This window comes from Sipha flava, unplaced genomic scaffold (assembly GCF_003268045.1).
Source record: "Sipha flava isolate LNK unplaced genomic scaffold, YSA_version1 117_pilon_pilon, whole genome shotgun sequence".
NCBI lineage: Eukaryota > Metazoa > Arthropoda > Insecta > Hemiptera > Aphididae > Sipha > Sipha flava.
The window spans coordinates 1569969-1597813 of NW_020271741.1; the positions used below are offsets into that span (position 1 = coordinate 1569969).

Sequence of the window (27845 nt, forward strand, 5' to 3'; positions counted from 1 at the left end):
TTATACATCATAGTTTTGAGATTTAGCAATTTATGGAATATAAAATATAAAATAGAATAATATTAACACCTAGAACAAAACATCAAATGTTGTTTTTTACTCTTAAAAGTATATTTTTACATTTATAATCGCTTTTATTGACTATTACTATTGATTTTATAATACACTAGCTGTCCCGACACGGCGTTGCCCGCGTATTAGTTGGTTTTTTGGCATTTTCGTAGGCCATGTATTAGTGTTATTATGTATGAGAAAATTTAAAAGTAATAGGTAAAGTATCTAAATGTTGAAATTAAGTACAAACCAACATATATATTTTCTGAATTTACGTCGTACCGAACTTCGCATTTTATACCTTTGAACATTTCTCGAAAATTCTATAACTTTCTTCATTACAACAAATGCAATGCAAAAAATAATATTGAGATAAAAACTATCCTATATATTTATTACAATAATTGCAATGCAAAAAATAATATTGAGATAAAAACCATAGGTTAGGTTAGTTATATAATTCTCGGAACAATTCATATCTACACGCCGCCGACGATAAAACACACACAATAGAAAAAAGGTCAGATTACAGGTAGCTATATAGATACTGTCGCGGTCGGTCACGGGAAAACCCGAAATACACCATGCAATTATACACATTTATTAAAAAGTCAATTAAAATATTTAAAATATTAAAAAATTTGAAAAAAAAACTATCCTATATTTTAAGTTGGACCAAATTACACACGGTGTAAAAAATTTCATCAAAATCGGTCCAGTAGTTTCGGAGATTATCGCGAACATACATCGTGACACGAAATTTTTATATATACAGATTTATTATAAAATCAATGCTATAACCCAGGGGTCTCCAACCTACGGCCAACGGGCCGAATCCGGCCCGCCAAGGTTTTTACACCGGCCCGCCTAGCTAATTAATGTTTTAAAAATAATATATAAAAAAACATTAATATTAATATTAATTTTCATTAGTTTAATTTATTTTTTATTGAATTAATTAATAAAATAAAATAAATTTATTATTAATTTCTTTTGGTATTATTCATAACAATTTATGTTTGTAAATATATACTAACACGAATAATAGAAAAACTCGTCAATCACACTTATCTGCCTAATATTGTACTCAAAACTTACGCGATTGTCAGATAAGATATGATCGACTTTTTCCGTTGTAATAATAATGCTATCGAACGTGTGATCGACGGGTTTTTCTAACTGCGTGAGTCCACTGTAGTATATCGGGTATAATTTATAAATTATGTAGAATCAGTTTTTATGATTATTGTAGTTAAGTGTCATTTATTATCGAGTGTAGTGCTCTGTGCTGTATTAAAATAAATATGAGTTTAAGTAAAAAACGGAAAGTCGATACAGAGTGCCGTGTTTTTAACAAAAAGTGGAATAATGACTATTTCTTCATTGAACAAAATAATGTTGCTTTATGCGTTATTTGCAAGGAAAAGGTTGCTGTTTTGAAAGAATATAATATTGGTAGACATTATAAAAGCAAGCACGCATCTACATATAACGACCTATCTGGTTAACTACGATCGGACAAATTTGAAATCTTAAAACAGAATTTACTAGCTCAACAGTCAATTTTTATTAAACGGTCATGTCAAAATGAATCTCTCGTAAAAGCAAGTTTTCAAGTAGCCCGTACTCTGGCGATAGCCGGAAAACCGTTTACTGATGGCCAAATTGTAAAGGAGTGCATTTTGAAAACAGTTGAAGAGATTTGTCCCGATAAAATCAATTTATTCACCGGTATTAGCTTGTCAGCGAATACAATTGCGCGACGTACCACAGATCTCGGAAATTATATTATTCGTCAATTAAAAGATATTGCTAAAAGCTTTAAATATTTTTCAATTGCTTTGGATGAATCTACCGACACTTCAGACTCAGCGCAGGTGCTTTTATTCGTTCGCGAAGTCAATGAATCTTTTGAAATAACCGAAGAATTGGCCGCCGTCCACTCAATGAAAGACTCATGTACTGGTAATGAAATTTTTTTGAAGGTAAAAGAATCTATTTTTACTTTGGGTCTTGAATTTAGCATTTTAAAAGGCGTAACTACTGATGGTGAACGCAACATGTGTGGAGCACATACAGGTTTGGTTGGAAATATTTGTAAAGCTGTATTGGAGACTGGTGCAGCAGCACCAATGGCTATTCACTGCATAATACACCAGCAAGCTTTGTGTGGGAAAAATGCACCAATATATGAAGTTATGAATATTGTTGTGCAGAATGTAAATTATATTCGAAAAAGTGCTCTCAGTCACCGTCAGTTTAAGAACTTTCTTGCTGAAATTGAAAGCGAGTACTCAGTATTCCCTATCATTGCGAAGTTCGTTGGCTCAGCCGAGGTCACGTCTTGAAAACATTTTTTTATCTTCGTTCAGAAATCGACACATTTATGACAGAAAAAAACCGTGTTATAACTGAGTTAACTGATTTAACATGGCTATGGAAATTAGCTTTTCTCGTCGATATAACTCAGCTCCTTAATGAGTTTAAAGTTGCATTTAAAGTTGCAAGGAGCTAACTCGTTGATTTCAGATACATATTCCTACATTAGAGCTTTCAAATTAAAACTAAATCTATTCACAAATCAATTAATAGAAAAAAATCTTGCCTATTTTCCAACATGCAACAAATTCAAACTTGAAAATTATAAAGAATTCCCTACCGATTTTGCTGTTGGAGTTCTCACCTATTTAAAAGAGCAGTTCCAGACCCGATTTAGAGATTTCAAAAGTGCAGAAAACCGTATTCGAATTTTTGAAAATCCATTTGCATTAAAAATAGAAACTTTACCGACAGAGTTTCAGCTTGAAGTTATCGAGCTCATATCAAACAACAATTTCAAAGACTATTTCAAGGAAGCTAGTCTCCAACAATTTTACGCCCTGTTGCCAGAGGAGGAATCATTTCCAAATCTCAAAAAACATGCGCGTGAAATGATATCAATATTTAGCTCAACATACTTATGTGAGCAGACATTTTCAAAAATGAAATATGTCAAATCTAAGTACAGAACTAACTTAAGTGACGAACATTTACAAGCGACGCTGCTAATTGGAACCACAAAGTTTGATGCAAACTTTCAAGACATTTTAAAAGACAAGCAATTCCAAACGTCTCACTAAATAACTTACTCTTATCATAATAAAACGAAATTTTGAATTATAAAATAAAAAAATTATATAAATAAACATACATTTTTTAAATAAATCTTATTTATTATTATTTATTGCTCAATTTTATAACCTATCTATTTTTCTAAAAATGTTGGCCCGCGATGCCAAAGCGTATATCAAATTTGGCCCGCGGTAAAAAAAGGTTGGAGACCCCTGCTATAACCATTGGCGGATTTAAAGGTTCAAATAAAGTCGGCAAATCCAAAAGAGGGGCCTCGTAATAAATGTATCACTAAAATCCTTAGCCCCATTTTACAAAGCTACTCGCTACACTCGCGATACGAAAATGGAAAATAGTACATTAGAAATAATGTAATGCAGCGAAACTGATAATAAATCATTGTTCATATACTTGTATAGTGTACATACTCAGAAATTATATGAATTCTATAATCAATATTAACAGTATTTCTAACTATATCTATATTCGATCTTTTTTACTTTGTTTATAAATAAAATGTTCTATTTTTGAAGTATTCGGAGTACTCTTGAGTATTTCCTGTATATTTAAATTATTTTGTTATAAATAAAAATAGTAATTGTAAACGATATTACAATTTGTACCATAATTTTTTTTTCCGGTAAAATTTAAAAAAAAATTACTATCATTTTTCAGGGCCTCAGTGAATAATTTAAGAAGGGGCCCCGTCGGCATTCGCCGACTAAACGACCGTTAAATCCGCCACTGGCTATAACTATAAAAAATTCACTATTTTGTTAACAAAGTGTGCCTCTTAATATATACTGTTAAAAGCATCCTGATTCTATCATTTTTCTATTTCAATGTAAAATAATTTTATATGTCTTGGATATAGCTTTCCGCATATCGGTATCCATTTTTAAGTTATTCTCCAAGTATGTGAATAGCAGCTCATGAATCATATGCAGAAATACTCGATCGAAAAAAATTGAAAAACTTATCAGGATCACTTCTTAATACTTCAAAAATTAAAGTAAATGCACCTTTGGATAAACGGGAAATAACTGAAGAGTGGATGAACCCACATTTTTTGTTTAATTTTTTTTTTTTATAAAATGACTGTAACCTAAGAATAAAATAAAATACGATAAAAAACTTTGATTTAAATTGCTGACATGAAAAATATCGCTCGGTAAAATTTTGCGTGATAAAATATCGCCCATGTGTGGCCGGCCTACAAAAAAATTTTGTAAATATAAATTGATAGTATCAAAGAATGAGTCATGAATTGAAGGAAAAAAGCAAAAAATCGATTAACAGTGCTTATGTGAGATTTTTACGCTGATGTGTGATCTTAGAATAAAAATTTCCTGGTATTCTTAGGTAATAGTCTATGTCACCCGAAAATTGAACGATCTAATATGAAAATACTAATGCCGCACTCGAATAATCACCCAACAGTGGCAGCACGTGTATATGTGCACAAGTGCACGTGCACTACCTACCCAAACTCAAAAAAATTGAAAACATAAACCATAATAATACAACTAAATACCTGTAGTGTTATTAAGATTATTTTTCAAAATATAAAAATATAAATTCAGAATATTATGAAAATAATATAATATTTAGATGGGGTTTCCGAAGGCCAAACGGGCAGGTGGTTGTCCGCGACGAAACGGTATCAGTGAATGTGTTATAGTGATGCTGTAGTGCACACTATTGGTGTGCACATTTGTACAATGTAAAAATTAAAACAAGTCGAAACACGCAACATGCGTTATAATGGATTGATGTGCACATAACCAATTAACTTGTTTTCAGTGAATTATTTTCTGTCGGCGCGCCGTTGGCATCGTCATTATGATTTATTTTTACTCACATTTGTTTATTATACTCCAATTATTAGCTGATAATGTTAGTCATTATCTTAAATTTAAAACAACAATCATGTTTCTGTTTACTATCGACCACCGACGTTAACGTATATTATTATTCGTGTAACTAACGAACAGCAATTAATTTATATATATATATAGATAGATAGATAATAATGTTACATATACCTAAATCTATGTTAAAATTAATATTTTTTTTACCAACCTACATATCTTACAAATTAATTGTGTACCACCTTATGTGAACCTCATGAGCCGCCACTGTCACCCAACCAATATAGCAAGAAGTGATTTATATGTTCAAGCATAAGCGCAAATAGCAGAGGGGCTGGTGGCTAAGCCCCCCTAAACATTGTATAGCCCCCCTGAATATAAATATTTTAAATGTAGTATTTATAATTATTGACTATTATTTTATTTAGTATATTTTAAAAATAAATACTGAAGATTTAATGTGTGAAACGACTGTATTTTTAAATATTTTAAATGGGAATACAGAATATGAATATTTTAAGGAACGTCTTCACATCAAGTTTTTCCAAATTTATTTAAACTCGTTCAAGTAGCAATCACATTACCAACCAGTTCATCCACTTGTGAGAAATCATTTTCGGCAATGCGAAGGATCAACACATATTTAAGGTCTACTATGTCTCAAAACCGGTTCAATGAATTAGCTATACTTAATATAGAAAAATATTTTGTTGTAGGCGTTGAGGATATTTTAAACGAATTTTCTAAAACAGAAAGAAGAATAAAACTAATGTAAATTTATTTTTTAATAACTTGTGATTAAAACATACATATTTAAGTATTGTAAATTAATGATTTTGATTGGTAAATTTAATCTGAGCGTAGCGAAGAAAATTTTTGTAATATAAGTGTCAATAAAGTGTTCAAAATCAACATGAGTTTCAGCCCCCCCCCCCCCCATCTCAAACACTATTTGCGTCTATGCGTTCAAGTCTAATCATACTAAATACCCATCGACTAAAATCTTTGTAATTTATTATTTATTTATTTTGTAAAATGGATAATTGCTCTTCAGCCCAACAGTTATCTCACTAAATTAATTAATATCTTGGATTCAGTCAACTGGATAACGTTGGATTGCGATAGTGTATATACATTTTCCAGAAAATGATCGAAATAAATGAAGGTGTCTTACAACCAATTTTGATATAGTAGATTTCATTAAATTTGATAGTAAATTGGAGTTGCATCAAACTTATGATTCTGCGTCTTTTTTAGAAGAAAAGGAAATTCAAATCCCAGAAAACGATGATTATTATGGTGACAATGAGACAAGCGATGAGTTACAAATAAAATATTTTAATACCGTGATTACATATTTAGAAAAATTAAAAAAGTTTTCAGCCACAATTTTAAATTTAAATTTATTAGAATTAATAACTAAATCACTATAATTTGCTAAAAGTGCTGTTTACTGATTAAGTAGGGGAGAGATTTCATTCTAGCGTTTAAAAAAATTCATTTGCTTTTTATATGGTCTGCCCATATTAAACGTTGGTCTAGTATTAAGTCTAAATAGCGAGAGCTAGTAGCTTTTGGGGTGTTATAATCGTCTAATGTGATTGATGGTATTGTTCCTCGTTTTAAGGTAAAGGTCTAATGTGACGATTTTACATGATTGATTTTTATTTTTCATTTCGTGTATCAAAAAGAAATGCGGTCTAAATAATTTTGTAGATTATAACCAACCGTTATTGGATTTACATGTGAGGAATAAATTATTTTGTCATCAGCGAAATCCGCAACGGAAGTGTGGCGGATCGTCGGTTGGTCTGCCGAATATAGATTGAACATAATATATGATGTGGCCCCTTAGGAACTCCTGCAGTTATTGGGGATAACGCCGAGATTTCAAGTCCTACTTTTGTTTTGTAGTAGCGGTCTTCAATATATAATTTAAAAAATGAATAGCAAGGAGGGGGTAAGATATTTTTCAATTCGTACAAAAGGCCAGAATGCCTAACTTTGTTGAATGCTTGGGCCACAACGAGAAGGACAGTTGATCAGTATTCTTTTTTTCCAGTTAGATATTGAGTTTAAGTAGTATCTAATATGTTTTTTCAGTTATAATTTTTAAGTATATATATATTATACACAGAACCCATTTAAATTTTAATTCATATGTTATAATATTTAAGTATACATTTACGCTTTACAAAATATTTACCTATATTACAATATGTTTAACATATATTTAGGTACATTTTTGAAACTTAATTTTTTTTTACCTTAACAACGTAAAATGTTATTAATCCCGAGCGATTCCGTTATAGATATGTTGTATTATACATACTAATTTATGTTGGTGTTATTTTATTTTTATTGCAAAACGGGCCATGGTCCAAGTACAGATAATTAAGATATAACATGACAATACGTTAAAATAATAGTATATATATAAAATACGCAAAAAACACAACATTAAATATTTTAGTAAATAATTTCACATAGTCTCATTGTGACTTAATCATTGTGAGTATATGATAACATCAAGTCGATTTATAATAAAAAACCAGTAGACTCTATATATTATGGTAGGTATATTAAATTATTATTTCATTATATTTTTAAAATATCATTTTCAATTTTGATTCTAGAATTAATTTAATGGATTTTATCGTGGAGTAAGATTAATTAAAGACAGTAATGTTGTAAAAATTAAGATAAGAAAGAAGAGAGAAGTGAAAAATTAAATGAGAGATTATTGGATGTAATTGAAAGCAATATACTCGTATAAAGATAATTGTAGTATTTTGAAAAATACCTGTATGTGAAATTAAGAAATTCTGAATCAAGGACTGGATGGTCTACTTTAAATAGTTGTGAGCAAAAACGAAATAAAAGAGAAAGGGTGTTGATTTTAGAATTTCTTAATGGTATTTTTATAAATCATATCTGAATAAGGTTTTTCAGTAGATGCTAGCATATTATATGCATAGGTTTTAGTAGAAAATATTAGACACTCAAGCAAAATTTTACTTAAATTATTTCCATTATTGTATAATACATTTTTTTTCAAGTGTTTGCTAATTAATCATTCTTTAAAATATTGTTGGGTACCATAAGCTGTACATTTTTATTTAAAATAATTATTTTTTTCTAATATTTTAATATTAATTGTAATAAGTATTTTTTTATGATATATTAATTTTCTAGGAAGGAAAAAAGAAATTTGAAAAACAAACTGCCAAATTTTGCCAGAGCCAAGAGCGCTACTTAAATCTGTCAACTAAAAAGCAAGATTCAGTGCTTCAAGAGGTTAGTCTTCACTTTGTGTTTATAATGAAATTGTCTTTATTGTGGATTTTAATTTATGCAATATACCATATATTTTTAGGCTGATGCTACATTAGAAATGGAACAACGCCATTTTTGTCAAGCTAGTCTTGAATATGTTTTTTTACTACAAGAAGTTCAAGAAAGAAAAAAATTTGAATTTGTTGAAACTGTAAGTTATATTTTATTTTTATTTTGTTGGTATCAGTTATAATCATGAACAAAAAAAAAAAAAAAGAAGAAGAAGCTTTAAAAATTATATTTTTTGTATAAAATGAAAACTCTTCAACTAGCATTATGTTCTTGATAATTAGAATTAATTAATTGTTTAGTGTCTCCTAAAGACTGACTTAACTAAATTGATTGTTAAAAGTTTATAGTTTAATTTGGTTTCATTGGTATAGAAATTCCAATGTATAAATTCAATTCTAAACATTTAAAATTTAAATAATCCTGTATGAGTACCGTAATTGTTTACTTTGCCATTTGTCTTAGGTTTTAGTTTCTTCTTTGATCAATATTCAGTATATTCTAACATAATATCTTCTTTATTTATTTTTAAATATGATATTTTGATTAGTTCAACAATGTATGAAACATAAATATATATTGAATTATTATCTGTACTTAAGAAAAATGTATCTTTAGATGCTAGGATTTATGTTCAGTTGGTTGACTTTTTATCATCAAGGTCATGAAGTTAATGAAGATTTTAAACCTTATATGCGCGAATTACAGTTTAGAATACAGAAAGTAAGTATATTACAATGAAAACTTAGTATTTTATTTGTACGTAATATACTAACATGTTTGTATGTGTGTGTAACAATAATGTTAGACTAGAGACAATTTTAATGAGACCCGCGACAAAACAGAATCTTTAATGAGAAAAATGTTGGAAATGAGACAGTCGGTAGGATATTATTAATTTAAAACTCATGTACAATATTATTTTTTTTATAATTATATAAGCTAATAATTGTTTTGTATTTATAGAAATCTTTAGAAACTAGTGTCAATAATCAGAAAGTTACAAGAGAAGGATATTTATTTCTCCTTGAAAAAAGTAAAAACATTTGTCCAATTTAAAATATTTTTACTTATTTATTTTCTTTATTAATTCTAGAGCTTCCAGGATTTAAAAACACTGGCCAAGCAACTAAATGGTTACAAAATAAATCATTGGGAGGTATAAGACTTGATTTTATGATCTTCTGTTCAATTCTTTTTTAAATTATTTATTTTGTAATTTTAGATGCACTTAGTACAACTACATGGACTAAACATTATTGTATTTATCGAAGAGAAACTAAAGAATTTGAAATGATAACATTTAATCAAATGATTGGAAAATTTGTAAGCTTTATTCTTACAATGTTTTCAATTATAATTCTTATTTTTCTATTGTTTTTTTTTTCAGAATACTTCTGAAAAAATGATAATTTCATCATGTATTCGACGAATGTCTGATTCCATAGATAAACGATTTTGTTTTGATCTTGCTAGTGACGATAGGTATGTTGAACTTATAGATTTATATGTATTATCTTAAATACTTTATTTTTCATATTTATTTTTCTAAGACCTGGAGTAATATATACATTTCAAGCATTATCGGAAGAAGATCGTAAACTATGGATGGATGTAATGGATGGCAAAGAACCAGTAATGTCACTAATAAATAATTGTATTATTCATTACTATTATTATGTTTTATGTTTAAAAGGAATATGGTTTACCATCCGTAACAACATTAAATAGTAACGACAATAATATATTTTTGGATGATGCCGGTTTTAATTTTGTGAATAAATGTATTCAAACAGTTGAATCACGAGGTATGTATAATTGACTACAAATTATAATGTATTGTGCATGGGATCAATATTTTTATATTATTATGTACAGGTTTAGATGAACAGGGACTATATCGAGTTGGTGGTGTTAGTTCTAAGATAACTAAACTTTTGGCGATGGGATTGGATCGTCGAAAACCAACTAATGGTTTAAATTCTCTGAGCTTCCTTGATGACTGTATTGAATGGGAGACTAAAACAATTACTAGTGCTCTAAAGCTATTTTTAAGAAATTTGCCTGAACCCTTAATGACATTTAAATACCATAATGCTTTTATATCTGCTGCCAGTAAGATATTTTATTTATTCACATATATTTTTCATGTCATAAATGCATATACTCGTTTTAGAACAAGAATTAAGATTAAGACGTATAAATGATGTACATATTCTTTTACACAAAATTCCTAAACAAAATTTTAACATGTTGGAACTCTTAGTTAAGCACTTGTGCAAGTAAGGCATTTTTATATAGTTTTCAGTGTATATTATAAATATTAATAATTTAATTTTTTTATTTTAGTGTTGTAACTCACAGTGAACAGAATCTCATGACAGTGAGTAATATAGCCGTATGCTTTGGTCCAACACTCATGAGACCTGAACGTGAAACAGTTGCAGCTATAATGGATATAAAATTTTGTAATGTTGTTGTTGAAATTTTAATTGAAAATTATACAAAAGTAATGTTTAATATAATTAAATTACGCCTGAAATTTACAAAAAAAATAAAAAATGTTTTATTTAGATTTTTAAAACTGAACCAGACCTAGAAGTTGAATATGAACCCACTCCAGGACCTCAACAACCTACTACATCACAAAAAATAAAATATTCACCTGTTGCTCCAGCAGTTACTCATGTAAGTTATTAAAATTTAATTCTTATCGCTTAGTTATTTCAATTTTGTTTAGGCAATTATAAGGTCATATTACGATGGACCAATGATAAGTACTAGTTTGCACAATGTGGGTACAATACCTCCTACCATTCCGTCCCACACTATACCAATAGTAAAGTCAAATAGAGTAAGTTAAATGTTTGTACTAAATTAATTTTAAATTTTTGTATTTTTGAATACATTTTTATTCTATAAAATTAATAAATAGTCTCCATCATCTAAAATTGTTGTTGAAATATCTCAAATTATAAATAAGTGTTTTGATATTATTTTCTATTAAATATTTTTTTTTTTTTTACTTACTACCCAATTCTTGGTCGCAAAGACAATTATTATTTAAAACTAAATACTGATGTTTGTTTAGAAATTTAATTTATTGTAAAAAATATAATTTGAGCTTTTATTACTCAGTTAAAAACAGCAAATTAAATAAATAATTTAAAAAATCGATTACAACAAAGTAAATTTATTAATGACTTTTCAGCTAAGTTTCACATCATCTACTTCAAGCGCATTATCAGAATCTAATCTCCACAACCTTAATGCTTATAATAAACCCACTACACACACGACCAGTCCAAATAAAAGTTATTACTATAATGTGGACACTCAAAATCCAGCCAACACAAGCTCTAGTAGTTCAAATGAGTCAGTTTGTTCAGTATTTTCCTTGGAAAACTCACAAATGCAACCATCCAGAGCACCACAGAAAACTAAGAGAAGTATTAAAATGGGCGTGCATTATGCAACGAGTTACAGGCCCCAAGATACTGTGTAAGTATTGCTGGGAAATCAATTGCTTGGGTGCATGAGTTAAAATCTTTCAACACTATCACATGTATATAGGGCAGTTGCTAAAGTATAACCAAAATAATTGATTAATACATTTTTTAGTTTGCCAAAGCAAAATACTTCGAATTTTTTATTTCAGTTTATATTCTTATAGATTTAAACTTAATAGCTAAAATTTGAAATTATTAAAAAAAAAAAAATCTTATATTCACAGATGAATATTTAATTTGGTCTTTACATTTCGCCCTATATATATGTATATATGTATACAATAATATGTACTATATCACTAACATTTTAATTTTAGTCACTAATACAAAATTTCAATATTGTTGTTTTTTTTTTTGGTGTTGGAATAAGTGGCTCATATCTGGCGTCATTAGTTGGTGGTCGCATTAGTCCTCCGTCGCATTTATCATTAAGGTTAACATTACAACGTATATATTTTGTCTTTAACAAATACTAATTTATTTGGTGGCTGTTGTTATAATTAGGATTGGCAAATTTACTTAAATTTATAATTGATATATTATAAATTGTTTATTATAATTGACAAAGATAAATATTTTATTGATTTACTACATTTTGAACATAAAATGTTTATATAAATATAAGTTATGTACGTATTATATTTGTATGTATAGTATATAACATTATATATTTACGTTATTTTGCCCATCCCTAATTACACGATATGTATCTCATTTAAAACTATAAAACGATCTATTGCAATTACTTGGTGTAAATGGGGCTTTGGATATACTATTTAATCATTTTTAATTTTATAATCTCATAACAAATATTAATTCACAATTTTCTTTTTTAATGCTTTTAATTCTGTATACAAAACTTGCAAAACCATGCAAAATATTTGATTCCACCAAAGTATGTCTTTTGTTTTGTATTTCTTAATTTTACACAACACCATTGTGCTCGTTTTATGTTTGTAGAAGAGTCCGTACTTTGTATGCATGTCTCGGAGAAAATGATGGTGAACTGTCATTTGAGCCAAACCAAATAATAACAAACGGTATTTCTAGTTGTTTTATTTTTTAATATTGTCATTAATTAACTGTAGTTTTATTAGTTCTTGCTCTATGTTTATAATATTTTTTTTATTTTTAGTGCGATCTTCGTGTGAACCAGGCTGGTTAGAAGGCACGTTGAATGGGAAAACCGGTTTAGTACCAGAAAACTACGTTGAACTATTGCCGTGATTGTTCAACTTTGGATTAACCAATTTCAATGTATTCTTACTAGTTAGGATACAAGCACGCGCAATTTTGTTTTTAAATTATATTTGTTATTGCTTTTTGTTATATAATTGGGCCTAATGATCATTTGTTAATGCGCACATAATTTAAAAAAGCAGAGTTACCAAAGAACACACAAGACATATAAGTTCCCATAACCAATATGTTTTGTAACTTCATTACATTCACATCACTGAAGTTTTACACGATCTCAATACCATCATGATTTTATTTCGAGTACAAATTTTTTTAAATTGTCAGATATTTAAATTTGAAATCCTCAAGCTATTTGGCCCATTATTATTTTATATATATATACTTTATTTAAATATATAAATATACAAATATATAGGACCTTTTTTTCAATTAAATAATTTTTCCAATATTTAATTATCCAATTTTAATATTTATTTATATTGTGATAAAATGTTATCACTTCATATCATTTGTGTATAATTCATAACAGCTATTAGTATTATTATTATTACTATTATTATTATTATCTGTGTTATATTGTGACTGAAATGCCAATATTTCCAAAGGTAATTAGTAATGACTTATTACCATGTAAGTTTTCTTCTTTACTCCAAAAAAAATGTTAAATAAATGTCAATTTAATTTTATTAAACATAGTTTGTATATTCATATATTTCATTAAACTTATGCTTGAGAATTTGACACAACAGTTTTCATTCCTTCTTCAATAATGCTAAGACATGATCGCCAATTAAAGAATGATTCTCTCAACATTTGCCAACGTTGCTTGCTGAATGTACGATACATTGTACTTGAAATATTTACTTTCTTTGCAGCTTGATCCATACGGCCACGCACAAGTTTTGTTCCAAAAACTAAAAATATAGATTGGTTGGTAATCAGTAAAAATAATACTTATTCAGAATCAACTCATTGCATCTTACGTTCCAGTAAAAATGGTTCTACTTGTTCAGCATTTATTTGTACTTGCTGTTGAATCGTTTCAAATGATAAAATACTGCTATCTTCAGCTAAACTCATTACCGTCAAGAGCTTCATCTTATGTATATTGGCATTATGATCTAAGCCTATAAAATAAATAATAAAATTTATTTAAATAAGGGTATTTAGAAAGAAAAGTCACAAATGATAAATAAATTACCTAAAGATTTGATTAAATCTTTGTGGCCTTTGTAAAAATCTAAATAATTAGCAAGATTTCCAGAAACAAATATAACTAAAAGTTCATGCAAAGGAGTAGATTGTAGAGATATAACAGGAGCCAAACTCAACAATGGTTCAAATAAAAATGTAGTTGGATCTGCAATAGCAGAGGCAATACATCTTTTAGCATCATCTTTAGCTTGTTTACCGTCATCAGCTGTGTAATTACGAAGAAGTTCAACCATAACTTCAGCAGCCAATTCACTAAAATATATTTGAATCAGTTTTAAAATTAATTATACATATAAGAAAATTACCTGTGTCCATTTTCAATCAATGCACTATGCAACTGTCTAAGTAGAGACTGCTTTTGTTTTTTAGTATGGTTGATGGACAGAAGAGATTTGTTTAAACTATCGATTCCTTTGTAAACCAATAACAGTTGCTTGTTTCGTTTGGCAACATCAATAATATCAGAATAAAGTTGGAAGCGTGCAGGTAGTTTTGGATCAACTGTACCAAATAACAACCAAAGACTAAATAAAGAAGATGAAATTAAAATGATTATTCAAAATAATGACTAATAATCTTTTACATAATAGTATTTTTACGTTTTTAGTATAATATTACTAAAACGATCTTCTTCATATTTCGACAATTTTTGACTAAATTCGGTTACAAGTTTGCTTTCAACGTCTACTGTGCCAATCCCAATAATTACTGATACAATTGAACACAAAAAGCTTTCAATATCAATATCTAATAAATCTGTTTCCAAACAAGCATTGCATTTAGATATAATTTCAAGCATATCTTCTTCAATATTATCTGGTGCATTTTCTTGTAAACTAGCTCCAATGCTACACAAATATGATCTTAATTCTAAAGCCTGAGAACAAAATAAAATATTTTACAATGAATAGACATTTTGATTTCGATAAAATTATATATAGTATACAATGGGAAAATAACACACTTATTACAATAAAAGAATTTGAAACATTCCCAATTGAAACATAGTATAAATAAATTTGAGAAAACAGAAAAGTTTTAAAGAACTATTGGTTTTTTTATTTTTACCATAATTAAAAAACATACATTTATTGCCTTTTGCAGCCATTATAAAATTAATATAAAACAAATATAATTTTAATCGCAACACAATTAATGGCGATTAATCCTCGGTGAAAGCTAAAAGGCATGTACATAGATATATATATGGAATATGGATCATGTAATGGAGATTTAATCGTACTTATTATCGAATATCGAAGGTAAAGTATTTTTATTATAAGTTTTTTACTTTGAATTGTCTAATGAACAGATATCGAAAAAAAAATAACTGCATTCCATTTTTTTAAACAAAATACATCAAATGGGTCTGCATGCTTCATGATTGCCTCTATTCAGCATTCACTAATTAAAATTTAAAAATCGAAATAAACATAAACCACCTATTTTATAAAAAATAATTTTTAAATTACTGATTGACGTTACGCTATCTGTTAAGACATTGTTACACTAAAGAAATTGGTTTCCACATTGCCTATACCTATGGTATATCTATGTATATTTAATCTATGATTTGGCTTATTTCATATAACTAATAACTAAACTCATTGATTAATTTTTAATGAGCAGATAAAATTCAAGCTTTTTATAAAATAATGGGAGCGACAAATAACTCTGTAAAACTAATATTGATGACAATTCTATACCTATAACAAAATACAAGTATTAAAAGTTGACAACAAATAGAACTATTAACTAACGAACTGCTGATCACCGGACTACTATCTAGTAAGATTTAGGAAACATCGCCTATGGCATTCGAATTTGTACATTTATACATTAAGGTAAGACATGTCGCTGCGACAAGTTGACAACATCTGTTTATACAAAAATGTTATTCATTGGTTTGCGAGACGCGACAAGTCACAGCGACCTAACTTTGAGTCGTCGCAACAGACGACACTACTGCTCTGAGAGCAGTACCTTGCGACATGTCGCCATGACACATCATGACTATTGAAAGGTTTGTAGATATAATGGCGTCAACACTGATATTCTAGGCGTCAAAAGATGAAATTCTAATTCGTGAAGTTCAGAATAATACACTTCTTTACAATAATGGAGATCCAAATTATAAAAATTTTATTCAAAAAAACGACATTTGATATCATCAATTATTCTCTATCCCGATATATAAATAATTAATTTATATGTTTTTTAATGTTTGGCGATGAGGTAACTAAAATTTGTTGTTGTTCTTCTTCTTCTTGTCACCGCGACATGTCGTACCTTAGAAACCGTACGTTTAACAGAGACATAGTTCGAATCTTCAGGTTTCATGATATAAAAGTTATATGGCACGTCGTCGAACGTACGGATTTTTAGATCAGATTAAACGAAGTATAAGGTCTATGCGTGGAACCTGTGTCGATCACTGCAGAGCTGATACTCCGGACGATGTCCCAAGTACGTATAATTACAATACATAAACATACACAATCGTGTCGAAACTTACTTGTTCTTCCCGTGAAAGTTCGATAAACGTCGGAGGACCTGCCATGGTGCACGTTAAAAAAATTATTGAGCAGACAGGCGAGAATTACGAAAATACGATTTAAAAGAAGGCGGACTGGAAACGGGTTTAATATTTTACCACTCGGTTAACTGATCCCAGACCGGATTGTAAAAAAAATAAAGGTTCAAAAATTATATTAGTATCGACCCGGTGGACGGAGTGACGTACGAGCTCATGACGATGGTACGATTAATAGAGCGTGCGGGCGGCGCGTGACGGGTGTGTTCATATGATTGCATATCGTTTACAAAATCCGTTTCCTAACCTCAAACACTCGCGCGCGCGATAGAACAACCTATGACCCGCGTTTTTAATAACAGCCGTTCGTTTCCTACCTACCCCTCCCACGGCCTAGGGATTAGCAAAGGTACGCGATTGATCGGCCAAAAACGGTTATGATGACAACAGATTACAATAATAATTATTCATTATTAATATTCGACAGACTTTAATGGCATGCGTGTGCGGGTGTTACCACGCGTTCGCGTTGAAATTCAATTGAATATTAAACAAAACATTTACGGGGAAACGCTATTCCCTCGATGAGATTCCTCTTGCGCCGCCATACACCGCGTCTACGCGACAGTTGTGGTACGGCAGAGAGCACGAGAACGACGACGAGATCTGTCCGTCTGCGGTCGGACTCGGATTACGGTGCGCTTGAGGCGGAACCGACCCGTTCTCGGTCAGTTTCGCGTCGGTCGCAACAGCAGCAGCTGCTCGATATGCGTTTTCCTGTACCTTTGATTCGGTGGTGGGGAGTGTGTGGATGTGCTATTCCGTGCCCGTGACGAATAATAATAGTAATAACAACAACAATAATAATAATAATAATAGTCCGGTTGCGCGTTTTTCGTGCTGGTAGTGTATTATAATTAGCCATGCCCCGTAACGTTGCTAACATCAGACCTTGCGCGTTTTTCCATATTACTATCTGAACGAGTAAATAGAAAAAAAAAAATTATATTGTAATTTCGCTGAGACAATATCACACTCACTATTCACACACGCGCACCAAGACGATACATACTTATATATATATATATATATATATATATTGTGTGTTTATATGTATATATATGTGTGTGAACGTATATATAAGGCGCCCGTGTGTCATCTATGTTCGTCCGAAATCGGTTTTGAGGAATTTGTCTGAGATCACCAGAATAAATGACAGTCCAATGACATGCGCTATGAGATGGAAGACTAAACGCACCGTTTGTAATTTTTATTGAATCGTAAAAATACCGTAAGTAGGTCATTTTAGTAGAGATAATTTTCTATAAGCTCGGAGTTGCTATCATCGAAAATCGAATTTCCTTACTTGTAACTTGTTTTCCGGTATACCCGGTAATGACAAAATTAAAAGTGCATTCAATCTGACAATGTTGGATTTTGCTCTCTCCTTAAGTCGTTTGTAATGATTGTATCTTGCATTCTGACTCGACCATTCGATTCATTCTCTTAGTATAAACACTCATTGTACATGGCATAATATTTGTCTTGTAGCTTATCATAATACTACCATGGGTCAAACACTATCAGAACCAGTGACTACGAAACACACAGAAAGCTGTAAGAATCAGTATTTAAAAGTTGGTTCCAGCTCTATGCAAGGATGGAGAATCAACATGGAAGATTCCCATACACACATTCTAGCACTACCTGATGATCCAAGTGCTGCATTTTTTGGAGTCTACGATGGTCATGGAGGTAATTCGTTTTAGTACACACATTAATAGATACTCAAAATGTATAGTTTGAAACACTATAATGATCAGTTTTCTTTGTAATCATTGCACGCTATTACATTGAAGGGTATTTCATTTCATGTTAACAATCTATTTCAATACTCAATTAATATCTAGTATTTGCTTTTTTATTTTTAGTTTTAAGATTTTACTATAATACTGAAATTATAACATAGTTATTTCAATCAAACATTTAATGTCTAAATCTTTTATTATTCGCAAGTTATAGAATTTTTTGAAACTTATAACTAAAGATAAAGGACATTGTACGAAGAAATTAAATTTTCTTCATTTGTAAGACGTTTATACATCAATGATTAATTTTAAATTAAAATTGTCCTATTATTTTTTTAGGTACATTTAATTAATTCGACTTTAAAATATAACTGTTTACCATCCTTTTTTTAAGTTATTATACATGCATACAATTCTGGAATAATTTATATAAAAATGATGGTAGAAATTGGAAATGTATTATTTTAATTAAATTTTTGATTTTAGGTGCAAGAATAGCGCAATATGCTGGCAAACATTTACATAAATTTATTACTAAAAGACCAGAATATGAAGAAAATAAAATTAGTGAAGCATTACAACTAGTAATATAATAATAATAATATTATTATTATTATTTTTTTTTATTCTTAAATATAATTTCTGATATGTATTTAATTTCTAGGGTTTTATGGACATGGATACTGCTATGGCTGAAGATGAAATGCTAAAAGATGAGCTTGCTGGATCTACTGCTGTTGTTGTTGTAGTAAAAGATAAAGTAATTTATTGTGTAAGTAAAAAAAATTAATATATTTTACTCAATTTATGTATCATATGTTTTTTATTTTTTTTTTTCTATTCATTTTAGGCTAATGTTGGGGATTCCAGAGCTATTGCATCAGTGAATGGTGTAGTAGAACCATTATCATATGACCACAAACCAAACAATGAATTGGAAACTAAAAGAATTGAAGCTGCTGGTGGTTGGGTCATGTTTAACAGGGTGAATGGTAATTTAGCTCTATCCAGAGCTTTAGGCGATTATATATTTAAAAAAAATGACCAAAAAAAATTAGATGAACAAATAGTTATTGGTAAGAATAATTGTATTATTTGTATTATTATTAATAAGTCTTGGTTTTGCTCCTATTTCAATTACTTAAAAAAATTTGAAATTCTTAAATAAATATATTTACATATTATATACATATTAAATTAATGACTTAAATTATAATTATTTTATTCTTTAATATCTATAAAACAAATTTACAACATCTATAATTTCATTATAAAAGTAAAATGTATTGATGATTTACATATAACTTACAGCATGGCCTGATATTGAAGTAAAGCCAGTTTCAAAGGACTTAGAATTTATTGTATTAGCTTGTGATGGAATTTGGGATGTAATGACCAACGAGGTATGACATATTTTAAGTAATAAAAGTTGTTTATTTAATATTTAGACCTCGCACTATTTGTTTTTATATTTAAATAAATCAATCTTACATTTTTTACAATTCTTAAAATCTTTATACCTATTTTATTATTTATAAGTTAATTAATAATTCAATAGACATCTCAGTTTAAAATATTTTTACCGAATTTAGGTTATTTATTTGTAGAAATAATTAACCATAATAGGATGAATGTATAAAACATAATTGTAATTTAAATGAAGTCAGAAATTATTAGATTCTTTATACTTATAGTCCTTCAAACATATTTTTTAGTCATAATTTTAGCCAATATTTTTTAAATTTAAACTATTTCTGTGACTTATTTTTATTGTTTATAGGAAGTTGTTGAGTTTGTACGATTCCGTGTCAGCAATGGTATGGAACCCGAAGATATATGTGAAGACTTAATGACTAGATGTTTAGCACCTAATGGTCAAATGGGTGGTCTTGGATGTGACAACATGACAGTTGTGATAGTTTGTTTCCTGGGAGACCGAACTTGGAAAGAACTACAAATACAATGTTCTAAACCTATACCAGGAAAATCAAACAGCCCTAGTAATTCGCCAAAACTCAGTACCAAAACTGTACACTAGTATTTTTTTGAGCATTGTTTTATTTATATTTATTTTAATTTTGTTCTCACACATCATTTGTTTTCTGGCAATAAATTAATAATAATGAAATTTTTGTACATAATAGCACTGGGATCATTTTTTAATTGTTTGTGTCATAATATTATTGTATTTTATTTAACATTTTTTCCTTTTTATAATTTTTGTCTCTTTGTAGATAAAAAGTAATATAAATTATTGCCCTATTAAATCCCAAGTCATTTTTGTATTTATATAAATTTTTTTTATATATATATATATAATATGCTACTATATACTAATAATGTCTAATACCTAATTTTTGAAACATTAATGATGTAAATAACATTTTCATGTAACACACTAGTCCATCCAAAGCTTTAGGGGATGATATTAATTTTTAGAGCATGAGTTAAAAATGAGATAAAATTATACTTAAATATTTTAATATGAAAAATAGTGCATTAAATGTTATGTAATTTTAAACAAAATATTTGTACAATCAGATGTTTAGTTTTTAGCACCCAAAGGACTGGCCATATTATAATTTTTGTGAATGAATATTAATAAAATAATAGTATAACTTGTATTTGTTAATAAATGATTGAGTAATATCAATTAATTATATATTTTTAGTAGTTTTAAGAATTATATAACTTACAAAATATGTCATATAGTTAACTACTAGTATTTGAAATAAATATATGGTTTCCTAGATTGGTAGTGTATTAAATTGTCCTCCTAAGCTATATATATTTTTTTTTTTTTGCAAATATCTTAATTACATATACAAGAAGAATAAAAAAAAAAAAAAAAACAGAAATAAGCTGTTAAAATGGTGATATAATCTAAAGTTAGGTAATTTCATTTCTGTCTGACCGTATGGGGTACTGAAATGAATTAAAGTTATAAAGACAACTGAATTAAATTTATTTTGTAATTGCATCAATTTTGATTGGTATTTCTTTAAAAGGAAAAATCTATTCTTATACATGATATAAAATGATTAATTATTGAAATGACTTGGTATTTGATCATATTATAGTGTGTAACTCTGAACAAACTCATCAAATGCAGATATCAATTAGCGAATGTTCAAGTTTTGGAGAGTTAACAACATTTGAGTTGGTAAGTATTGTTGCATGCCGACCATTTGATTGTTAATTTCAGTCACTAGTAATCTAGTCAACGCTTGGATGTAGTTATAGTGATGAAATAATTAATACTCTTTAGGATTAGTTGGTTTATTAAACTGTTAAAATTATTCTAAGTACAATCAATTTAAGTTAGTTGTAATTATTCTAAGTGCAAATATTTAAACTCTTGAAAATATTCTATATCCAGAAATTAAACTATAAAAAATTATTCAAAATATTTCTAAGTCCAAACCGTGACATACACTAAATAGCGTGAAGGTGCTCAGTGTCGCATAGACAGAATTCGTTTGATTTGCCCTTATTTTCTGGTCCCTTTTATGTCTGATATATGCAAGTGTGTGTGTGTGTATATGAAAATAATAAAAATATGATATTTCCTTATTGATTCTGAGTGTGTGTGTGTGTATAATGTGATTATGTGTGGTAATTAATGTATCTCACAGATGTGATTATTTTAATAATGTTTCCTCGTTATATCACATCCGTATAAAATGTGAATGTGGTTAACAATCAATAATCATTTATTTATTTCCTTGCTTAACTTTGCGTGATGCATGACATTTGAAAGATGTGGTTTAATATTTATAAAAGTTCATTTATTATATGAATGTATCATTATATACTCTTGCATACCCATATGTAATGTAGGGTGATTGTGGTATTATTGTTATCTAAGTACGTGGGACACGACAGTATAAATGGTCATTTTAAGCATTTTGTAAGGGATAACATAAATTGTTTAAGCAATTTAAGTACAATATATTATTGACACTGAATTTTTAATATTATGTACGTAAAAAGTATACACGTAGACTAATTGTGCACAATTTTATAAAATAAGATATATTTAGATTTGTAAAGTAACATCGGTTCGGAATACAAAAACAAAGTAAACCGTTCTCCGTCGTGTTGTTGATATTGTATGATTATACGGATCGCTTATGTTGCAGCTACACGTGTTGTTTTGTCGCGTTACGTTAGTTTGTATGAAAAAAAAATAACGAATAAAAAGCGTTACGCAGACGTATTAATAACTAGTTATTTTGCGATTAACATTAATTGTATTGAGCCTACTGACGCAATTCCCGCTCGTCCCAATGATGAATGACAATGAACGGCCGTGAAACAGGCGCGCGAAAAGTAAAAAAAAAATAAAAAAATACGTCGAAAAACAAATAATAAAATATTTTGCGGTTTCGGTCTTGGGTTCCGTTTCCAACCGTAGCTGCCGAAAAGTACCGGGCTGTACAACTATATCCAGGGGCACAATTTCAGTTAAAAAACCGGGGGTGCTAAAGCCCTTCTATCTTTTTCATGTTCCTTAATAGTTATAGATACCCGCAACCCGTACAATTAAACAGTTACTAAAATATTTGGTAAATATTTGAATATTTCTAAATTTAAATTGTTCACTTTGATTTTATATTTTTATTGTGCGTGTAACGAATACCCGTCTGTAAACACTAATGTTTCATCACATGATCACTTTTAGATTCTGAGTGAAACGAAGGATATTATGGTTTTCAGACTTAGGTAAAATACTTTATACAAATTGTATTCCGAATACATTATTTAGAATACTTCAAAAGTATTCCAAATCCTTTTAAAATACTTCTAATTTTCATACTATAAAAATAATAGATGTCCACTCAATAGAAATATTTGAAATTGTAGACTAAATACATGTTTTTTGTTGTATTTTTATATTACATAACTGTTATAATTTATGGTTTACAACAATAATAAATAGGTACCGTAAAATGGGGTGTCTTCGGACTAGTGGTGTGACTCCGGACAAAACCATATTTTTGTAGTTTTCTTATAATTTTAGATTACAAGTTTGATAAAAGTTGAAAACTGATAATCCACGTTAATATCTATTATATCTTCCATTTAATATAATATTTATTAATAACATAATATTATCATACCATATGTTATGGAGGTAAATACAAGATGTTCTATTTTTGGATTTTAAAATTATTAAACTTATAACAACTGTAGCATAACAGCAAATGGACGTATTTGATTTCGGTTTGCGGCAATCGACTCGCTAACTTGTCAGTAATAATTTACATGTGTGCAAATTGTTAGTTAATTTATCCTCACATTGAAGTGTTACATTGTTCAAATTAATTTAAAACGTGGGGTTACTTCGGACACGTCAATTACGATGCCCAAATCATACAAGAAAAAGGTAGGTGGCCGTTCTTATCAGAATTACGATCATAATATAATTAAAAATGCAGTTGATGCCGTTTGTTACAAAAAAATAACAATTCGACGTGCTTCTGAAGCGTTCGGAATACCAAAAAGTACAATATGTGACCATTTAAATACAAACAAAATGATAAAAAAGCCTGGTGGACAACCAATTTTAAACACCGACGAAGAAAGTCAACTTGTAGTAGGATTATGAAATGTTCGGAGTATTCGGTCATATTTCGTTTTTTCACAAGTCAAAGATAACAGTAATATCACAAAGATGCAAGTAGTACGAAAGTTAGTGCCCAGTAAAATAATGAAACGGGGACATTTCATTTTTGACAAGATTGATGCAACTAATTTTCATTGAAGAAATAAAAATTTAAATACCTAATATAACATTTTATAAAAGTTTTGTTTGATAATTATTAGTTTATGTTTGAAAAGAAAAAAATTTAATTTTAAGTTGATATTTTTATAAAAGTAAAAAATTATTTTTGTTAATTCAAAATATTTAATAAAATATGTTGTATTTATAGTAAAGTTTTTTTTTTTTGTTTAATCCGTCACATTTTTTAAAAAAAATATCTCTACTGTTCGGAGTCAACCAATATCATTTTTACATTGGTTTTTAATGAAATAAAATAAGTGTCCGAAGTCACCCCATTTTGCGGGTACCTCCGGACAAAATTAAACTTTAAAAAAGTGAGAACTTTAATAACTTTAATGATTACTCTTCTTCTATATGGTTTCAATATACCTAAAGAACATGGTATATTTTTTTCATAATTTTAGAAACAGTATATTGAGGTTAATTTATGAAAAAACGTTAAGATCTGTCCGGAGTCACCCCATTTTACGGTACCTGATATTAGCTTATACAAGATACGACGGAGAAGTAAAAAAATCATTTAAAAAAGAGATGATTTAACGGTATTCGAAATCCTGTATTCAGAATACTCGTTATAAGTGTTGAATACTTTCAAAAAAAGTATTTAAAAAGTATTCGAAATACTTAAAAAGTATTCTGAATACAGTATTTCGGCTATTGTATTCGGAATACTATCCAAGTCTGATGGTTTTGTAATGGTACTTCTCATACTTCTCATAACATATGTATCTGTTGTTTATATTTTATTTTTTTAGCACTTTTTTGGATAGAAATACTGATCCAAAAGTTTTTTCTAGGAACTTTTTAGATTTTAAATTTGCATATTGTGGTACTTTAGATAAGTCATTTTTTTAAATTTTAATAGTTTTTTCAGGCATGAAGAAAAAACTGTACTGAAACAGTAAAAATACGACTCACATTTTAGATTTTGGTTATTTAGTCATAATTCTAAAGGTAATGTGGCTTGAAACTTTTACCCTATAACAAAGATATTTTTTTTTGTACTTGATAAAATTTAAAAAAAGCGCTTTTGGTTTAAATACAGAACTTTAAAAATACCTTATTTTTTGAAAATCTTTAAGTAATAACCGTATTACTTTTATTTTTGGATATTGAATATCAATATTGATATTGATATTGAAAATGTAATATCACCTTACTTATATACGAGACCTACTTACCTATTTACCGATACTGGAAAAATTTTAAAAACCGTTAGTCTGAAATTTATTTCATAAGCGTTTAGTAAATGATTATATCTATGATTTTTACGGATATTACTGTTTTTACATCGATTTTAAACATTACATTTTTATTAAAAAAAATCCAATCATAATGAAACTTTGAATACAGATAAATTTGGTTAAAAAAAAAAAAATGTTCGTCAAAATAAAATGTTAAATTGGTTGATAAAAAAAATAACCAACTGGTAATTAAAATGGTAAAATATACTACTAAATGATTAGTTTAAGTATTGAATCTTTGCTCAAAACCGTTTTGATAAAGAAATTACTTATCATTTCTTTAAAACTCAGTATACTACTAGGCTTGCCACTCGTTTCGATGTCCCGGCCGATCATTCAGCTTATCCCGGTTAATAGAAGCCGAGAGAAAATAACATTTAATATTATTATAATAAGACATAGAATAATATTGTACATTATATCATTATATTATGGTAATCTAATTGGTAGGTATGGTTATATTATATAACTTATATACAATAATAATGCATTTTTATATTAGCCAATAAATATTTTAATTACAAAACTATATACTTATTTTGTTTTTATATCAAAATAAAAAAAAGGGTTATTCAATATGATGACCCGATTTAGGGATTTAAAAATCTATCAACCCCCTACATCTATTACTATTATCCAGTTCGAGGACCGAAAGACAGAGGACGAACTTCCACAAGCAGGGCTCCCACAAGGGGGGAGGACTGATGGACCTTGAGTACAAGGGCCTGGATATTTTAAGGGCCTATGGTCCTGTTGAAATTTATTTGTAATTTTTGAAATTTTAGTAGAAATATTTATTTTACATTAAATAATATTGTAAAATAACATTTTACATATATTTAGTCAATTTGATAGTTCAAAATGCGGATTAACCAATGATTATCGTAGAATGGGATATCATTAGTCCAGATTTCACTTTTTTTTTCTTAAATATGAATCAACTACTTTATAAGTCATTTTGGAGTTTTAGACACTTGAATATTCACACTTTTATTTGCTAAAAAACCTTATTTTTATAAAAAAAATTAACTATTTACATGTTGACTGGCTGCATTAACTTTCCTCAAAGTTTTTGTCAGTTAACTCGATCAAAAGATGAACTTATTCAGAAGGTGTTTCCAGATGTTTCTCAAAATTACAGAAACCATGATTGGTTGAGCGAACGATCTATACTGGCTGCAAAAAACATAGATGTAAATGAATTAAATTTCAAAATTCAAGAACAAATTACAGGCGAATTGAGGATATATAAATTAGTTGATTCGGCTACTAATCAAGATGATGTAGTCAACTATCCACCGGAATTTTTAAACCCGCTGGATTTGCCAAGATTGCCACCTCACAATCTTCAATTAAAGGTTGGATCGGTGGTTATAATGTTGCGAAATATCAACCAACCGCGTCTTTGCAACGGTACACGGTTAGCGATAAAAAAATTACTAAACAATGTGATAGAAGCAACTATACTCAAAGGAAAGTATAAAGGAGAAGATGTTCTCATACCGCCCATCCCAATGATTCCGACTGATGTGCCATTTGAGTTTAAACGACTACAGTTTCCAGTGCGTCTTGCTTTTGCTATGACTATAAACAAGTCCCAGGGGCAATCATTAAGTGTTTGTGGTATTAATCTAGAAAACCCATGTTTCTCACATGGTCAATTGTATGTTGCCTGTTCCCGTGTTGGAAAACCATCAGATTTGTTTATCTATGCGCCAGGTAATCAAACAAAAAACATCGTATACCACAAAGCACTACAATGATAATAATAATAATTATGATTCACATGATTAACAATAAAGCGATTACTTACTTTTAAATCCTAATATATGTTTTATTTAATTATTTTTTATTCACAACGCCCTATCACCAGGGTGACGGTTCTGTTCAGGAGAATTTTTTAAAATACGTAGTCACAAAAACTGCCACATTACAAATCTTTTTGACAGGACGAAGTCTGTCGGGTCAGCTAGTGAAAAAAATAAAATTAATCTCAAAGTTTTGAATCACTCAAGAATACAGAATATTATAAAATTATTTAGTGTTTAGATAACCTCCTAAAGAAACATAAATATTAAAAAAAAAAAAAAAACAATTTATAACAAATTAATAAAATAATATTAAAAAAACAAACTTCAGTCTCAAAGTTATGTAGCAGTCAAGAATA

General features: G+C 28.8%; 4 protein-coding genes across 9 annotated transcripts in view; 3 read left to right on the forward strand and 1 right to left on the reverse strand.

The window, feature by feature from the left end:
* LOC112693276 (rho GTPase-activating protein 26) overlaps nt 1-13461 on the forward strand; it is a 28820-nt gene extending 15359 nt beyond the window's left edge. Inside the window, exons 5-23 of one of the 5 annotated variants that reach the window (XM_025568270.1) lie at nt 8232-8333; nt 8413-8523; nt 9000-9104; nt 9190-9264; nt 9348-9417; nt 9478-9540; nt 9607-9707; nt 9772-9866; nt 9935-10016; nt 10078-10189; nt 10260-10496; nt 10558-10663; nt 10731-10890; nt 10956-11069; nt 11122-11235; nt 11593-11882; nt 12261-12323; nt 12851-12930; nt 13026-13117. In XM_025568270.1, coding sequence (XP_025424055.1) covers nt 8232-8333; nt 8413-8523; nt 9000-9104; nt 9190-9264; nt 9348-9417; nt 9478-9540; nt 9607-9707; nt 9772-9866; nt 9935-10016; nt 10078-10189; nt 10260-10496; nt 10558-10663; nt 10731-10890; nt 10956-11069; nt 11122-11235; nt 11593-11882; nt 12261-12323; nt 12851-12930; nt 13026-13117 — 2172 coding nt within the window. Of the gene's footprint in view, nt 1-8231; nt 8334-8412; nt 8524-8999; nt 9105-9189; nt 9265-9347; nt 9418-9477; nt 9541-9606; nt 9708-9771; nt 9867-9934; nt 10017-10077; nt 10190-10259; nt 10497-10557; nt 10664-10730; nt 10891-10955; nt 11070-11121; nt 11236-11592; nt 11883-12260; nt 12324-12850; nt 12931-13025 lie in introns of all 5 variants that reach the window. The other 4 variants (XM_025568278.1, XM_025568295.1, XM_025568286.1 and 1 more) reach the window with 4 other exon arrangements.
* Nucleotides 13462-13756: 295 nt separating this feature from the next.
* LOC112693338 (eukaryotic translation initiation factor 3 subunit M-like) lies at nt 13757-17464 on the reverse strand. Its single transcript, XM_025568343.1, has 6 exons — nt 16821-17464; nt 14905-15182; nt 14611-14829; nt 14292-14557; nt 14074-14217; nt 13757-14004 (listed from the first exon to the last, which is right to left on the reverse strand). The coding sequence occupies exons 1-6, from the start codon at nt 16863-16865 to the stop codon at nt 13814-13816; spliced, it is 1143 nt and encodes a 380-aa protein (XP_025424128.1). The 5' UTR covers nt 16866-17464; the 3' UTR covers nt 13757-13813.
* A 100-nt stretch (nt 17465-17564) lies between these two features.
* Nucleotides 17565-20826, forward strand: LOC112693347 (probable protein phosphatase 2C T23F11.1). 2 transcript variants are annotated; one of them, XM_025568356.1, is made up of 7 exons: nt 17565-17683; nt 18390-18593; nt 19133-19230; nt 19311-19418; nt 19497-19722; nt 19958-20049; nt 20427-20826. In XM_025568356.1, exons 1-7 carry the CDS (start codon nt 17650-17652, stop codon nt 20682-20684), a joined length of 1020 nt encoding a protein of 339 aa, XP_025424141.1. In that variant the 5' UTR covers nt 17565-17649; the 3' UTR covers nt 20685-20826. The 2 variants fall into 2 exon arrangements, with proteins under 2 accessions (XP_025424141.1, XP_025424149.1); XM_025568364.1 differs by lacking the exon at nt 17565-17683 and adding an exon at nt 17698-18129 and having other exon boundaries at nt 20427-20684.
* A 5889-nt stretch (nt 20827-26715) lies between these two features.
* LOC112692983 (ATP-dependent DNA helicase pif1-like) lies at nt 26716-27498 on the forward strand. The gene has a single exon (XM_025567832.1). It carries the CDS (start codon nt 26716-26718, stop codon nt 27439-27441), a length of 726 nt encoding a protein of 241 aa, XP_025423617.1. The 3' UTR covers nt 27442-27498.
* Nucleotides 27499-27845: the final 347 nt, after the last annotated feature.